At 48.9% G+C, this 17,272-nt stretch overlaps 2 protein-coding genes across 3 annotated transcripts in view; one reads left to right on the top strand and one right to left on the bottom strand.

Moving 5' to 3' along the window:
* Positions 1-3,465, bottom strand: part of DROSHA (drosha ribonuclease III) — an 87,276-nt gene extending 83,811 nt beyond the window's left edge. Inside the window, exons 1-2 of one of the 2 annotated variants that reach the window (XM_081014625.1) lie at positions 3,356-3,465; positions 1,435-2,309 (exon numbers count right to left, since the gene is read on the bottom strand). In XM_081014625.1, the coding sequence (XP_080870751.1) occupies positions 1,435-2,300 (866 nt within the window). In that variant the 5' untranslated portion in view covers positions 2,301-2,309; positions 3,356-3,465. The remainder of the gene's footprint in view (positions 1-1,434; positions 2,310-3,355) is intronic. The other variant, XM_081014626.1, reaches the window with a different exon arrangement.
* Positions 3,466-3,745: 280 nt separating this feature from the next.
* Positions 3,746-16,886, top strand: LOC308481981 (UPF0489 protein C5orf22 homolog). The gene is made up of 9 exons (XM_081014892.1): positions 3,746-3,991; positions 4,826-4,971; positions 5,352-5,501; positions 7,041-7,485; positions 10,085-10,147; positions 11,113-11,234; positions 13,383-13,449; positions 14,331-14,470; positions 16,316-16,886. Exons 1-9 carry the CDS (start codon positions 3,887-3,889, stop codon positions 16,455-16,457), a joined length of 1,380 nt encoding a protein of 459 aa, XP_080871018.1. The 5' UTR covers positions 3,746-3,886; the 3' UTR covers positions 16,458-16,886.
* Positions 16,887-17,272: the final 386 nt, after the last annotated feature.

Genomic DNA, 17,272 nt, shown 5'->3' with positions numbered 1-17,272 from the left:
CATTTGAAAGAGACCACAGAAAAAGGCAGGAGACTTAAGGCAAACATGTGAAACGAACTATTCATTCTCAATTAAGAGCATCCTAAAAAAGCTAAAATTTTCAGCGGAGAATATTCTTCTGAACTATATACCTATTGTATTGGAAGTTAACAACTGGACAACAAAAATGGGATTCTATGTGCTCTATTGATGAATGGGAAGAATAAAGATATGACCCCCTTTAATAAAAAGGTTAACAATATGATAGCATTTGCAACTTATGAACAGACTGCTTGCAGACAAAGACTTTGTTTGTACACATTTGACCATATTTGGAATGAGTTCATACAAAATGCAGTAGACTATTCGTATTTATATATGTATTATGATAATATAATCAAATTTATTGAAGAATGTATGAGGTAGGGTATTTTTCAACTATTGCCAATACTCGTATATTGTTTCTTTCTACACATTTTTATGCCTTTTTATTTTACTTTTTAAATCTTTTTCTTTGCATCCCTTTATTTCTTTATAATTGAAACCTTTTCAATAAAAATATTAAGACCAAAAGAACGCCGTAGCTCAATTCTAGTCAAGTGATGCTACATATAGCACAAAATTCCAGCTAAGCATTTTATATCCAACAGCCAAACTCATGGTAGCTGGAAGCAGGGCTTTTTTTCAGCCAGAACTCACCGAAACTGAGTTCCATTAACTCTTTGGTGTGTTCCGGGACCTCTTTGTAGTGTACCAGCCAATGCTGTTCAGGCGGAGAAGCATTGTCCCACCCCCCAAAAAAGTGTTGTTTCCCCCCTAAAACAACTTTGGCTCCCCCATAAAAAAGGTCAACAACTTAGGGTTGTCTGTCAAAAAAAAGGGGGAGTTCCCGCACCTCTTTCTGTAGAAAAAAGCACTGGCTGGAAGCATGACTATTATTATTTTTCTAAAGGGAAGGCAATCTCTTGACTTCCGATTTCCAACCGAATAATACACCAGCTGGACTGCGTAATACAATACAAACCATGAGTAAACCTATAGATCAGGAATGTCCAAAGTCCATTCTGGGGGCCTAATTCGGCCTCCCAGCCTAACCCTAACAAAAGCTCAACAAATTCAATCCTGAAAAAAGCTTGACAACTTTGGTCAGCCCTCACGCACATTCACTTCATCAAATCTGGCCCTCTTTGAAAAAAGGTTGGGCACCCCTGCTATAGACAGACAACTCTTCTTGCTCATGAGAATAATTTTTGGAACCCTTCTCTATATGCAAACGAGAGGGGTGTGCCGGAAGTGAATGTTGGGACTTGACGGGGAACCTGGAGTGCAATTTCGGCTAAGCAACAAAGCTCGGCTCGCAACTACGGGCCAACCGTTTCCCGTCGAAAGAATTGCCTCCACGGCCGAACACACCCTACCAAACCTGGCCTCCTGGCAAGAGTCCAACTGGCTGACCTGTACCATTCATAACTTCTGGGACGGGGGGGCGTCCGCCCCCTGACGTAATCCGACCGGTGCCGACTGCTTTCTTGCCGCCGCCTGTCAGGGCTCCTCCCTCGATCCCGCCGATCGCCGTGATTGGTGGAGCGGTGCCTCTCCCCGTGCCCGTGGTCCCGGTGGCGATGCTCCTCATAGTGTTTACTTCGCTCCGGAGACCTCCGTTCAGGCTGGGACTTCTCGATCGGATACTGACTAGGGTTGCGGAAATTGCCACTGTTGTTGTTGCTGCCGCCACTGTTGGCATTGTTGCCGCCACCCTGGTAAGAGTTTGCATTGTGTGGGTAGCTGTTGAAATTCGGAGGGGGGAAGGACTGCTGCGAGTAGGAAGGGGAGTACATGGGCTGGTAATTAATCGGCTGAGGCATAATCGGAGGCGGCAGAGGATGTGGAACCGACGGAGGAGGCATCATGTAAGGAAACGCGTTCTGTCCCGCCGCACTGGTCGAAACGGAAGGGTTTCCGGGACTGGGGGCGGGGGGCGGAGTCGGCGGAAAGCAAGGAGGGAGAGGGAAGGTCTGCTTGACCTGGTGGCCCGTGAAAGGCGGCCTCAGGGGACACTGGGAGATGGCGCTCTGCGGCGACGGGGGCATGGGCGGCGGGTACGGGACAAAATCGGGCCTGGAAGGCATGTAGCTTGTGGTGGGAGGGCTTGCGTAAGCCGCCGTGGTCACCGTCGGCTGGTCGTACTGATACTGAGCTGAAGGCTGCTGCTGAGGGTGGAGCTGCCTCAAATTCTGGGGGCGGAAAGTCGGAGTCGAAGTTCGCGCCGCGGCTCCTCCTCGGCTGCGGGGGCAGCCCCCTCGCCCGGAATGGAAAGACATTGTCTATCTCTGAAAAGAAACCAAAAAGGGAAATTAAAAGACTGTGCACCATGGATGTCCCAAAGAATTCTCACCACAGCGCCATCATTCCGCGTCAACTTCCCAGGGAAGGGCTTTTCATTCCCAGTTATTTCAGATAAATTAATAATAATAATAATAATAATTTATTATTTGTACCCTGCCCATCTGGCTGGGTTTCCCCAGCCACTCTGTGCGGCTTCCAACAAAGATTAAGAATACATTAAAATGTCACACATTAAAAACTTCCCTAAACAGGGCTGCCTTCAGATGTCTTCTAAATGTCAGGTAGTTGTTTATCTCTTTGACATCTGATGGGAGGGCTTTCCACAAGGCGGGCGCCACTACCAAGAAGGCCCTCTGCCTGGTTCCCTGTAGCTTTGCTTCTCGCAGTGAGGGAACCGCCAGAAGGCACTCGCCGCTGGACCTCAGCGTCCGGGCAGAACGATGGGGGTGGAGACGCTCCTTCAGGTAGGGCTTTAAAGGTCAACACCAACACTTTGAATTGTGCTCGGAAGCGTACTGGGAGCCAATGTAGGTCTTTCAAGACGGGCGTTATGTGGTCTCAGCAGTCACCAGTCTAGCTGCCACATTCTGGATTAGTTGTAGTTTACGGGTCACCCCCATGCACGTCTGAATTTGCTTCTGGCCTCAATCCGCAGCAGGGGAGGGGATGAGCAGGACCAAAATCCTTAACTATGAGCTGAGCGGCTCTATTCCTAAAGCATTCCAGGGAGCAAGAAAAGAAACCCGTCTATGAAACGCATGGGTCGCCTCTTTCCAAGCAGAAAGCAGGTAGACCGCAGCCGAGATCCGAGAGCACCGCATATCCATCAGGGGCGCAGCCAGGGTTTTTGTTGGGGGTGGGGGAAGGTGCTGGCCTTTTGTTGCGCGGGGAGGGTAGAACCTCCGTTAGCTATGTATTTTTATTGACTTTTATTGATTTAGGGGAGCTGCTTCGCCCTGCCGCCGCCCCCCGTTTGAGTCCGCCCCTGATATGCATGTCTCTTCTTTGCAAACAAAAGCGTGAGACTTACCTGGAAATAGTCGCTTCCTCGCTCCAAGACTTCAGGCACCGGCTGAGCAGCCCAGATCTAGACGGGTGGGGGGGAAATTGTGGGAAACCACGCGCACCGGAAGAGAAAAGTTAAGAGGAGGAGCAAAAGCGAAGCCGGAAAGGCAGTTTCGAAGAGATGCCTGCTGGCGACCAGGGGAGGAAACTCGGCTGGTTGGGGACGCGGTGGATGGTCCTGTGCACGGACTGGCGAGAGCATCCTGGAGATTTTTCCCGGCCGGCCAATGCTCTCGCTATCGGGGTTGCTTGCGACGCCGGTGGACTCTGCTCCTCCTCCCTTTCCCGCCATGCTCGCGCATGTCACGTCGAGATGTGTCCCCCCCCGCCCCGCGCGCGCGCGCTCTCCCTCCCTCTCGCTTTGGAACGCCGCGGTCGCCGGAGTTCGGCCTTTGGAACGTCGCGCTTGCCGGAGTTCGGAGGCCCGAACGTTGCGAAAGTCTTCGCGTTCGCTTTCGGAATCCTGCGCGCCTGAACGTTCGGTGCCGCTCAAGCAATGAGCAGCGACGGCGGGGCTGCGGAGCGCGGCGGCGGCGGGACCGCCGGACTCCTCCGTGCGTACGCGGCGCTGCCTGTCTGGGTGGTGGAGGATCATCACGAAGTAAGCGGTCAGCGGGCGAAAGGGGAAATCCGATGCGTAGCTTTCACTGCTGATGGTGCGATCTGAAGAGGCGCAATTAATCGGGAAGAGTCAAGGGAGCTCCCGCCTCCGAAAAATCAGTAACAAAATATAAAGCTAACAAGTTCTGTCCCCCCCCCCCCAGGACTGCCCCCCAACAAAAACATTGGCTACACCTATGCCGTCCCGCGTATAAATTTTTGGTCCATCTAGTTATTTGTACTGACAGGCAAGCTCTACGTGGAGACAATCCTGCGTGCCGGGGGTTGAATAATCCTGCATGCGGTGCACTATGGAGTCCATAAAATCACAGGATGGTAGAGTTGGAAGGGACCAGGAGGGTCATGGAGTCCAGCTCGCCTCAATGCAGAAAATCTCAACACACGGGCCCCCATCCAGTGTGAAACCATACCTGACTCTGCTTAGCTGTGTAAATGTGTTAGCGGTTCTGTTGCAGAGACTATCCCCATAGGGCCCTTTCTGCCCCTATAGCAATCCTAAGCATTAGGTCCATTAAGAGGTCTGGTGCTTGAGCAACCCAGTCAGATGGGTGGCATGTAAATTGTGGTTATTACTGCAGTGCCAGCCTTACCTAGAAATAAGAGCTGTTAAACTTGTGGAAAATGCCTTTTGAGTAACTCTGTGGTTGCGATAAAGGCAAATGAGTTAGCCACAAGTTCCAGCTATCCTTTTTTTAAAAAGAAAGCCAAATAGAATTTTCTGCATGCTTGCAGAACGACAACGTCTGGGTGTTTTGCAATAACTCTGCACCCCAGTCTTGCTTTCCTGCAGATGCTTCTATTCCTGTTGTTCCAGGTTCTTCCTTTCATCTACCGAGCCATCGGTTCGAAGCATCTTCCTGCCAGTGACATCTGCTTTGTCCATTTGGATTCTCATCCAGACCTCCTTATACCCGTGAACATGCCTGCGGATACAGTGTTCGATAAAGAATCTCTGTTCAGGTAGGATCGCACAATCCATCTCCTTGAGGAGATGCGGTTTTCATTTTGCATGGGAGCCGGAGTGTTGTCCAGCTGCTTCCTGAACTTTGGGATGCTTTTGTCTTGGTGGGGCAGGAAATATAACATGAGAACAAGCTCACCCAGTGAGCATGGCGGCTGAGAGAGGAGGAGAAGGGAAGTCATTGGATATTTTAAAGTTTGGAAAATGTTTATTTTGAAAGGTAAAATTGAAAGCTTAATAAAAATTATATAAGGAAGCATTCTAAGTAATGTTCACTTCTTAACACAGGCTGTGTCTCACCTTTATTACAACGGCATTTGTACGCAACCTTTTCAAAAAGCAGCAGCTTTCTCAATCCATCTTTCTCCCCCTCTTGCAGTGAGCTAAGCATTGAAAACTGGATTATGCCTGCCGTCTATGCTGGGCACTTTTCGCACGTCCTGTGGCTGCACCCGCCTTGGGCTCAGCAAATTGAAGAAGGCACCCATCGTTTCTTAGTAGGTAAAGACACCTCCACGACGACCATAAGGTAACTATTGCCGGCGCCTCTCTAAAGCTGTGTTAGATACAGAGGCTGCTGATATGTGGTTCCATCTTAATGGCCTCGCGTTAGAGCCAGTGACAGGCAGATCCGCACTCTGATTTGGTTGCAAGAAGTTTGGAAGTCAGGGAGTTGGGAACTGGCTGAGGGCCGACTGAGTGTGATGGGGCAGTGCCCCATTTGCCCCACCAGATCAGCCTTCACTGCTGGTATGGAATTATAGAATTATTATAGAATTGGCAGGGATGTGGGAATCTCTGCACGCGGTCTCCCATCCAATTTGAAGCCATACCGGACCCTGCTTAGCTTTGTAAATGTGCCAGCAGTTTATTGCTGTGCCATTGGAATAATAATAATAATAATAATAATAATTTTTTATTTATATCCCGCCCTCCCCAGCCAAAGCCAGGCTCAGGGTGGCTAACAACAATAAAATAATACAACATTCTAAAATCATTTAATTCTAAATTAATTCAAATCAAATTGATGGCAACCATTGGGAGGGAGTCAGGTGGAGTTCTGTGAAGATTGCCAAAGGAGGGAGTCAGGCTGTGCCCTGGCCAAAGGCTTGGTGGAACAGCTCTGTCTTGCAGGCCCTGTGGAAAGATGTCAAGTCCTGCAGGGCCCTAGTGTCTTGTGACGGAGTGTTCCACCAGATCAGAGCCACAGCCGAAAAAGCCCTGGCTCTGGTTGAGGCCAGCCTAACCTCTCTGTGGCCTGGGACCTCCAAGATTTTTTTGTTTGAAGATCGTAAGTTCCTCCGTGGGACATACCAGGAGAGGCGGTCCCGTAGGTACAAGGGTCCTAGGCCGTATAGGGCTTTAAAGGTTAAAACCAGCACCTTAAACCTGATCCTGTACTCCACCGGGAGCCAGTACAGCTGGTATAGCACCGGGTGAATGTGATATCGCAGCGAGGACCCTGTAAGGAGTCTCGCCGCGGCATTCTGCACCCGCTGGAGTTTCTGGGTCAGTCTCAAGGGCAGCCCCATGTAAAGCGAGTTACAATAATCCAGTCTGGAGGTGACCGTCGCGTGGATCACAGTGGCTAGGTCAGGGCGAGAGAGCTAAGGAGCCAACTGCTTAGCTTGGCGGAGATGAAAAAATGCCGCCTTTGTTATAGCTGCAATCTGCACCTCCATTGAAAGGGAGGTGTCGAAGATTACACCCAAACTCTTAACGGACGGTGCTGGCACTAATTGCACCCCCGCAAGAGATGGGAGTTGGGTTATGTATGGAAGGGTTATGTATGGAAATAATTTCATTCTCGGGCACATTCCAGACCTGTTTTTTATTTTTATTATTTTATTATTATTATTATTATTATTATTATTATTATTATTTCACTTGTTTATTGAATTCCATTTATGAATTGCTTCCTGTGAAACATCTTGAAGCAATTTCACAGTATTTTGGCTACTTTGGGAAAGGGAATGCTAGTGTACATGGGGCCCGCTGTTCTAGCAAAGTATTTCTCGCATTCTTGCATCCTCATCCTTGCTAAGAATCGCTGTCGTCGCTATTCCAGGGTTACTTGCCCAGACGATTACTTCCTTTCCGACGGTCTGTACGTCCCTGCCGGCCAGCTAGAAGGCGAGAAGTCTTTGCAGCTCAGCGTCTGCCTCGTGGATCCTTTGGAAGCTGCCGGCACCCGGGAGGAAAGCCGAGCTGTGCCTTCTGCTAAGAAGCTCAGGTTGAGTGGGGGCGATGCAGCAAACGCCTCGGCAGCCTCTTCGTCGAAGGACGTTCCTCCCCTCGCCCACAGCTGCGCAGTCGAAGAGGCTGGAGGATTCAAAAACAGAACCCCTGTGCGGGAGACAACAGACAGCCTCCCGGGTCGAAAGGATGGCCACCCAGTGCCAGAGCTCCTTGAAGACATCCTCCAAGCGATACAGAAGGGCTCTGCTTATGTTCTCGATATTGACTTGGATTTCTTTTCTGTCAAGAACCCTTTCAAAGAAATGTACACACAGGTAAAACTACCAGACTGCAGCCTTTGGTCAATTAACCTTGTTAGAACGATGGAGGAAATACCTTTAAAAGCACCCAGTGTTCAATTATGGTTCCCTCTTATTTTTGCTGGGACGCGGGTGGTGCTGTGGGTTAAACCACAGAGCCTAGGACTTGCCGATCAGATCAGAAGGTCGGCGGTTCGAATCCCTGCGACGGGGTGAGCTCCCGTTGTTCGGTCCCTGCTCCTGCCAACCTAGCAGTTCGAAAGCACGTCAAGTAGATAAATAGGTACCGCTCCGGTGGGAAGGTAAACGGCATTTCCGTGCGCTGCTCTGGCTCGCCAGAAGCAGCTTAGTCATGCTGGCCACATGACCTGGAAGCTGTACGCCGGCTCCCTTGGCCAATAAAGCGAGATGAACCCGCAACCCCAGAGTCGGCCATGACTGGATCTAATGGTCAGGGGCCCCTTTACCTTAACCTTAACCTTAACCTTTACCTTATTTTTGCTGCTCAGGTACCACTAATTGTGGGGGCAAAGCAGTACGCAAGAGGGGCGGGTTGGCAAACTCTGGGAGACGCCTGAGTTTGCAGAAGTCCTGAACGTCAGCAGAAGGGGGAGGGGGAAAGTAACCCCCCTAAAACCCTCCTGAAGTGTGTTCGGGGGTGACCGCCGAGGGGGGCAACAGTAGAGTATTTTGGAGGGGCTCCATTTGCAGGGCTTCCTCCGCCTTAGCCAGTACAGGGGGCGGACGAGTTGCCTCTTTCTTCCAGGAGAAAAAGACATCCCATTCACCCGCTCCCCCCCCCCAAAAAAGATGAAGGGGTCCCTGCAGATGGAGCCTGACCTGTTCCGTTCGCAGGGCTCCCTCTAGTGAAACACAGCCGCCCGATCGCTTCTGGCTTGCGGGATGGGGGCTCCTTTAAACTTATCTGTTCAGGGGTCCGCAGATGCCTGCCCCTCAACGGAGACATAGGGCTCACTGTGATGGGGGGGTCGGGAGAGAGAGCTGCAGCAGTTTCCCATGGGTTGGGCCAAGGCAGCTTGCTTCAACATTGTACTGTATCGCCGGATTGCTAGGTTCATCTGGTGATGCATCGCGACTTCAAAAGCTGAACGTCACCCAACCCTTGTCTCTTGCTTCTTGGCTCCTCTCCTCAGCCATCCTTGCTCGTACAGTGGTACCTTGGTTCTCAAACTTAATCCTTTCCAGGAGTCCGTTTGACTCCTGATACTGTTCAAAAACCAAGACGCAGCTTCCGATTGGCTGCAGGAGCTTCCTGCACTCAAGCAGAAGCTGCGTCGGACGTTTGGTTTCCGAAAAACGTTCACAAACCAGAGCACTTGCTTCCAGGTTTGCGGCGTTCGGGAGCCAAAATGTTCGAGTCGCAAGGCGTTCAAGAATCAAAGTACGACTATATATACCGTATTTTTTGCTCTATAAGACTCACTTTTTCCCTCCTAAAAAGTAAGGGGAAATGTGTGTGTGTCTTATGGAGCGAATGCAGGCTGCGCAGCTATCCCAGAAGCCAGAACAGCAAGAGGGGTTGCTGCTTTCACTGCGTAGCGATCCCTCTTGCTGTTCTGGCTTCTGAAATTCAGAATATTTTTTTTCTTGTTTTCCTCCTCCAAAAACTAGGGGCGTCTTGTGATCAGGTGCGTCTTATAGAGAGAAAAATGCGGTGATTTAGAACCTAGAGTGGGTGGGGTTAAAGCTAAGGACAGTGGGATGGTCTGGGTGAGACCAAAAGATGCTTCCCTCCCTCACAGTTTACAGTCTTGTAACAATTCCTGCACTGCAGGGAGTTGGACGAGATCCTCCTCAGGGTCGCTTCCAACTCATGATTCAATGAATGCTCAGATAAGACTCCTGGGAAAAGGTAAAGGACCCCTGGACGGTTAAGTCCAGTCAAATTTGACTACGGGGTGCAGCACTCATCTCACTTTTCAGGCCGAGGGAGCTGGCGTTTGTCCGCAGACAGCTTTCCAGGTCATGTGGCCAGCATGACTAAACTGCTTTTGCTACAATGGGACACCTTGACAGAAACCAGAGTGCACGGAAACGCCGTTTACCTTCCCACCACAGCAATACCTAATTATCTACTTCCACCAGCATGCTTTTGAACTGCTAGGTTGGCAGGAGCTGGGACAGAGCGACGGGAGCTCACCCCGTCGCAAGGATTCGAACTGCCGACCTTCTGATTGGCAAGCCTGAGAGGCTCGGTGGTTTAAACCACAGCTCCTGGAAAAGCATGGGTGAACTGGCAGGCGAAATACAGCCGGGAAGAAAAACAAGCAGAAAATAGATAATGGTGTTTGAAAGACTATATCTCATCTTGTTTGTACCATATGTAGAGATTTGTAGCAGCAGCTGCTTAAAGAAATCCTTAGTGCCACGCTGTCTTAATATTCGCTTCATATCTGGGAAGCAGACGTTAGCCAAAAGAGTTTCACTTGCTTGATGGTTGTGCTTTCTCTTCGGGACGTAGAAATGTTTAAGGTGTGAAAGGAAGGTGCTAAAGGCAAAACTGCTCTTCACATTACAGCAATAACAGCAGAATGGTTCTATGAATAATCCCCCCGCTCTTGTTTTTCCCCCTTTCCTTTCCTTTTTTAAATAGGAGGAATACAAAATCTTACAAGAACTGTACAGTTTTAAGAAGCCTAACAGCAATTTGTCAGAGGTATGGGCCGGCGATAGCTCAGTGGGTAGAGACTCTGAATCTCAGGGTTGTGGATTTGAGCAAGATTCCCACATTGCAGGCGGTTGAACTCAGCCTTTCTCAACCTGTGGGTCCCCAGATGTTGTTGAACTACAACTCCCATCACCCCTAGCTAGCAAGGCCAGAGCTCAGGGATGATGGGAGTTGTAGTCCAATAACATCTGGGAACCCACAGCTTGAGAACCACTGGACTACATGAACCTCATGTTCCCTTCCAGTTCTGTCATTCTGTGATTCTATGTATGGTTCTATCCAATGCATTCAAGGAGGAGGAGGGGTGAAAGGCAGTTTGTATCGTTTTACCTCAGTTTATAAACTGCGTGTTTGAGAAAGACAGGAGGGGAAATTACTTGGCAAACTTGGGCTGCGATTATGCCAAGCTGACGGCTGTGAAGCGGGGCCTATGAAACGTTTTCCTCGCAAAATGTTTATTCAGTTTTCACAGTTTTGCCGTGGCTGTGAGTTTAATCTGCCAAAGTCCGTTTGCCAAGGGGAAACAGATAAAGAGGCGCCTTTTTAATTCCCGCACGCGCAAGGCAATTTCTCTCCCGAATTGCTTTGGATTTTGAGGCATTTTTATTTATTTGTGTAAGGTTTATGTTCAATTGGGTAGTCGTTTATTTGAGGGCATTCCCGTTTCAGGAGCATTTATAGGCCCCTCGCGGCCCCACCCCTCAATAATTTAATTTCTGATTTCATTTTCAATTTCCGCACCAGGGAAGCCAGTTATCACTTCACCCCTGGCAGGTGGTTGGTAACTAGGGGAGCAATCCTGCCCATAAGAAGGTGGCAAAATACAAGCCAGCATAAATTTACACCAGATCCAAACAAGATAACACTTTTCTGAACCATCAAACTGGCGCTGAAGTTGAGTCGCCAGTGAAGAGTCTCTGTCACCCAATGTTGTTCTGTTTTTATATTTAAAGGAGGACTTGCTAGACTGCGTTGAGAATCGCGTCCACCAGCTGGAAGACCTTGAAGCAGCTTTTGCTGACCTGTGCGACGATGACACGGAGGAGAACCTGCAGAGATGGGCTTCAAGTCCTGGGTAAGGGAGCGAAGAGAGTCGCTTCTCTTTGGGTTGGCAGATGAATGGAGAAGGTTAAATAAGAACTTTTTAAAGCTGCCAGGGCTCCCCCGGTCGCAGATCAGAGTTAAAAGATGGGTTGCCAGTCTGAAAAAGGCTCAAAGGGCAGTCTGTCCACAAAACATGATAGCTATCTAGTGGGATAAGATGTTAGGACACAACTTACATAGGCATTTCTACCCCATCTTTTCAGCCAGTCCCGCAAGTTGGCTCACACAGTGAGCAAGGCCCGACGCCACTTAACAGGGAGTAAACCCCATTGAATTCAATGGGGCTTACCTCTGAGTAGGCACAGGTTGGCGTTCTGCTGGCAGGTTGGGGGAGAATGACTGAGAGGCATTCGTTTCCAGAATCAGCATGAACGGAAAGAAGAGTCAAGAGTTTTGGCTGGTCGTTGAGTCTATTATAGTGGGCGCTAGCTGGGGGAACTTATCTTTGGACGTGCACAGTTCCTACAAGAGACACAGAGAGGTGTCCAGGCTGAACGATGGGGGTGGAGACACTCCTTCAGATATACTGGACCGAGGCCGTCTAGGGCTTTAAAGGTCAGCACCAACACTTTGAATTGTGCTCAGAAACGTACTAGGAGCCAATGCAGATCTCTCAGAACCGGTGTTATGTGGTCCCAGCGGCCACTCCCAGTCACCAGTCTAGCTGCCTCATTCTGGATTAATTGCAGTTTCCGGGTCATCTTCAAAGGTAGCCCCACGTAGAGCGCATTGCAGTAGTCCAAGCGGGAGATAACCAGAGCATGCACCACTCTGGCGAGACAGTCCGCGGGCAGGTAGGGTCTCAGCCTGCGCACCCGGTGGAGTTGGTAGACAGCTGCCCTGGATACAGAATTGACATGTGCCTCCATGGACAGCTGTGAGTCCAAAATGACTCCCAGGCTGCGCACCTGGTCCTTCAGGGGCACAGTTACCCCATTCAGGACCAGGGAATCCCCCACACCCACCCGCCCCCTGTCCCCCAAAAACAGTACTTCTGTCTTGTCAGGATTCAACCTCAATCTGTTAGCCGCCATCCATCCTCCAACCGCCTCCAGGCACTCACACAGAGACTCTTACATGGGCTTTAAGCTCCCCTTTACTCTTTTGGAATGGAGTATCAGGCCTGTCCAACTGGTCAGTATCGTTCTACCGGTCAATCGCAGGCTGTCCATGGTTGGTCCTGGTGATCTTGAGCGACGGACACCCCCCCAAAGGGGGGGGGGGAGGAAGCACAACAACTCTGTTCTCTCCCCCTAAAAAAAGCTCAACAACCTCAACAACTCAACTCTGGTCAATCCAATGAGTAGATCATTTTATAGTGGGAGTAGATTGCAGGCTCTTGGAAGTTGGACACCCCTGCTATATATTGTAACTTAGGCATTTTATGACCGGCTTAAACAACTACTTGGCTGAGATTTATCGCTTCCAGGAGTGTTCTTATTGCCTCTTGTGTGCCACCGATCCTTAATTCGCTTCCAAGATAAGGAGCTGTGTTACTCTGCTGGTTCTGGGCTGTTTTAAAACAACCGCTCAAGCAAACGTGTTGCTGGACCCAGTGATTTATGATCCGGAGATCATAAAACCTTCAGCATGGCGCACCCCACAAAATCTGCTCCAGAGGGAACCCCAAACCTCCAGAGCTGATCTTTCAGGTGCACCTCGGGAGGTTGGGCTAGAGAGGGAGAGGAAGCTTCACTGCAGGCGAAGAAGGCAGGAGAGCAGGAGACTCTTAATCTCGGGGTTGTGAGTTTGAGCCCCACGTTGGGCAAAAGATCCCTGCATTGCAGGGGGTTGAACCTGGACTTGACATTCTTGGAGAATGCAGTGCTTTTTTGGTGTAGTTCACATATTCAGCTGCAAGATGTCAGCGGGCACAGCATAATTCTAAACAACAATTTTACACCCACTGAAATTACATTATTGTGCTTGAGTAATTTTTGTGTGTGTGCTGTTGCCTGGTTCTTGACACAGATATATGGGTGAATTTAGCAATAGTTATCCAGATTCTGGGGGTGGAAATACCCCTGAAATCGAACGACCTTCATTTGTATAATGGCTCATTCTTAGTCTCGTTCATAACATTTGCAGAATATGATGCATGTGTGTTTTGTTATCACAGGATGAAACTTCTAGTCCAGCTTGTGCATAGTTTGAAAAATCGAATGGAAACGCCCGATTATGAAATGGTAAGTCTGTTTTATCAAATTTCAGGGCTGTACTTTGGGCCCATGGAACCAGATAGGGGCCCCAACCTGAAAATCTTAGCTTTTTTGTTAATAATAATAATATATTATTATTATTATTGTTGTTGTTGTTGTTATTGTTATTGTTATTATTATTTATATCCCGCCCATCTGGCTGGGCTCCCCCAGTCACTCTGGGCAGCTTCCAACAAAATATTAAAATACAGTAATGCGTCAAACATTAAAAGCTTCCCTAAACAGGGCTGCCTTCAGATGCCTTCTAAAAGTCTGGTAGTAGTTGTTCTCTTTGACATCTGGTGGGAGGGCGTTCCACAGGGTAGGTGCCACTACCGAGAAGGCCCTCTGCTTGGTTCCCTGTAACTTGGCTTCTCGCAGCGAGGGAACCGCCAGAAGGCCCTCGGTGCTGGACCTCAGTGTCCAGGCTGAACGATTGGGGTGGAGATGCTCCTTCAGATATACTGGACCGAGGCCATTTAGGGCTTTAAAGGTCAGCACCAACACTTTGAACTGTGTTTCATTCGTTCATTTATTGCATTTTTACCCCACCCTTTTCTCCACAATGAGCTCTAGGTGGCATATACAGTTCTTCTCCTCTTTATTTAACCTCACACACCAACCCTGTGAGGTAGGTTAAGCTAAGAGGCAGCGACTGGCCCAGTGAGCTTTGTGGCCAAGTGGGGATTTCACCCCTAATCTCCCAGATCCTAGTCCGACACGCTAACCACTATACCACACTGCCTGGGCATGCAGCCCCTTTGCCCGAATTAGCAAACCAAGTCTTCCGTTTGCGTTGGTATCAGAACTAGTGCCACAGGCCAGCTCAGAGAACTGCGCTGAGCCCCTTTGTGCAATCCACTTTTCAGGTGCACCAGGCTGGGCTCACGTGCGATTACTCCGAACTTCCTCACCACGTCAGCACAGAGCAAGAAATTGAGAGTCTGGTGCAGGCTGTCGAACGTCTCTTGAGGAACTTGCCGAAGCCCACGCTAGTGACGATAGCCCGGTAAGATATGGTGGGGGTACTGTTTTGGCCCGAATCCTGTTGACCCTCGCCCACTGGAGTAGTTTGCTATTAGAATCTTAGTTTGCTATTAGTCCTTTCATACTGCATCATGGTGTGGTATGCTGGTTTGACATCATCTGATAGGAAATGCCTACAGAGGGTGGTGAATACAGCACAAGATATTATGGGCTGTCCTGTGGATCCGCTAGATGAAATAGTGGAAGAACGGTGCCTCAAGAGAGTGAGGAAAATTCTCAAGGATGATTCACACCCTGGCCGGCACTTTCTTGATCTCCTGCCCTCAGGCAGAAGATATAGAAGCAGGATTAGTCGCACCAACAGGGTAAAGAACAGCTTCTATCCGTGGGCTGTTAGGCTGCTGAAGGAAAAGATAACAACAGGGCAACTGACTTTCAGGTTTGGTGGGTGTGCGTCAGTAAACGAGGGGAATTAAGACTAAGAGAGCCGAGTGGGGGGTGCTTGTGTAATCTCACTGTATACAAGTTGTACAAGGGACAATAAAGTATTTCAATTCAATTTCAAAGAATGAGTTGTGTCAGGTCCCATAATTGTCAAGCTTCAGGGAATCTGATCCCTCCCACGGTAGCAGCCAAGAAGCAGAGAAACAATAAAAGTCCCTACCACATAATTTGTTAGCATTCACAGAGAGAGACGAAGGAAGGTCGACTTCCCTGAATAATGGTGGTTGCTCTGAGTAAAGCCCCTCCATAACTTCTCTTCTTTGTCATCCCTGCATCGGCTAAGCTGAGTTTTCTGCCTCTGAGCTTTCTGCTCTATCACCTTCAACGCCTGCCTGGTTCTGGGAGAGGGGGGGTCAGGAATGCTTTCCAAAGACACTGAGTCTTTTCAACTGTCTCTCCCCTGCTGCTGCTTGCTGCCTCTCTCCCAATATTTCCCAGCTTCTCCCCTCTGCCGCCTCTGAACTATGTCCTTCTGCAAACCACTCTTCTAAATCTATACAGTGGTACCTCGGGTTACATACGCTTCAGGTTAGAGACTCAGTTAACCCAGAAATAGTACCTCGGGTTAAGAACTTTGCTTCCAGATGAGAACTGAAATTGTGCTCTGGTGGCGCAGCGGCAGCAGGAGGCCCCATTAGCTAAAGTGGTGCTTCAGGTTAAGAACAGTTTCAGGTTAAGAACGGACCTCTGGAACAAATTAAGTACTTAACCCGAGGTACCACTGTACTGTCCTCCTCAGGAGGGTTTGGGAGAAGGGGGGCAGTCCTCACCATTCCTCCTCAGTCCAGCCCCTAATAATAATAATAATAATAATAATAATAATAATAATAATTTATTTATAGCCCGCCCTCCCCAGCCAAAGCCGGGCTCAGAGCGGCTAACAACAGTAAAAATAGCACAGTTTACATAAAATCACAATCAATTAATTGAAATACATTCTAAAATCAATTCAGAATCAAATCAATTCAGAATCAAATTAATGGCAACCATTGGGCTAGAGTTCTATGAGGATCACAGAAGGAGGGGGGTCAGACTGTGCCTTGGCCAAAGGCCTGGTGGAACAGCTCTGTCTTGCAGGCCCTGCCGAAAGATGTCAAGCCCCGCAGGGCCCTATTCTTTTGTAATGATCGTTGGTTCCCAAATGTGCAATCTTACTGCATGTGTGCCCAGAAGTATGGGCCACAGAGTTCACTGGGGTGCACGCCCAGAAAACCATGTGTTGGGGTTATGGTCCAAGTCACCTTGGGGAGCAAGGAACGTTAGTGCGAGCGTTGAAATTCTGACTTGGAAAAGAGACCGATGAGAATGGGATGATTAAACGACAACACTGTGCCATGCAATCCCTCCTTTTTTATTATTGCAGATCTAGCTTAGATGACTACTGCCCCGCAGAACAAGTTCAGCTCATCCAAGAAAAGGTCTTGAATGTTCTGCGCCTGGCATATGGCAACCTGGAAGTTCATTTAGAGTACTTGGAAAATCCCTGTCCCGCTGGAACAGCATGATCAGTTGAAGCAAAAACAACCGAAATAGTTTCTCTCTCTGCGCCATGGGATCCGGTTGGAAGCAGACAAAGGATTGCTTGTGAGGTTGGGTTGCGCTTGTGATAATCTCCATGCAGATCATTTTATTTTGGTGTGTTTTTTTCTCAACACAATTTTCTGCTGCTATGGATCCTCGCGTTGATGCCTTTTGGGTTTGCCTAGAAGAAAAATGACTGGGAAATTGCTCTTCCTATACAGTATTCCTGTAGGAGTCTCTCTGGACTGAGCCAGCCTAGCGTTTGAGGAAGAGATTTTGCTTTAACATACTTGAATTCATTTCCCCATTCAGTTGTAACCGAAAATACTCCTTCAAGATAAATTGCCATTTGTTTGGAAGTGGTGACCATCCTGGCTGTGTGCCTCTGTTCCCGTTAGAATAACTTAACATAGTTTCATATTTCTGTCCCATGCTTTTTCAAAGGATCTCGGCCTGGCCTTCATGAAGAGGTCCTGTTTTACTCTGCGAACAACAGCCCTGTGCTGTAGGTTAGGCTGAAATAATGTATTGTCAGAGGACACCCAGTTGAACAGGATTTAAATCCAAATGTCTTAAGTGTAATATCCCATCCTCAAGTTTTTTGGCATCTATGTTTTCTGGAACCCTAAGCATTCATGCTAGGGACATGGATGGAGCTGTGGGTTAAACCACAGAGCCTGGGACTTGCCGATCACAAGGTCGGCGGTTCGAATCCCCGCGACAGGGTGAGCTCCCGTTGCTCGGTCCCTGCTCCTGCCAACCTAGCAGTTTGAAAGCACGTCAAAGTGCAAGTAGATAA

The sequence above is a fragment of the Podarcis pityusensis genome (assembly GCF_964106645.2).
Source record: "Podarcis pityusensis genome assembly, chromosome: 7".
NCBI classification, from domain to species: Eukaryota; Metazoa; Chordata; class Lepidosauria; order Squamata; family Lacertidae; genus Podarcis; species Podarcis pityusensis.
The sequence above is the reverse complement of the archived record's forward strand: the minus strand, read 5'-3'. Positions and strand labels throughout refer to the sequence as shown.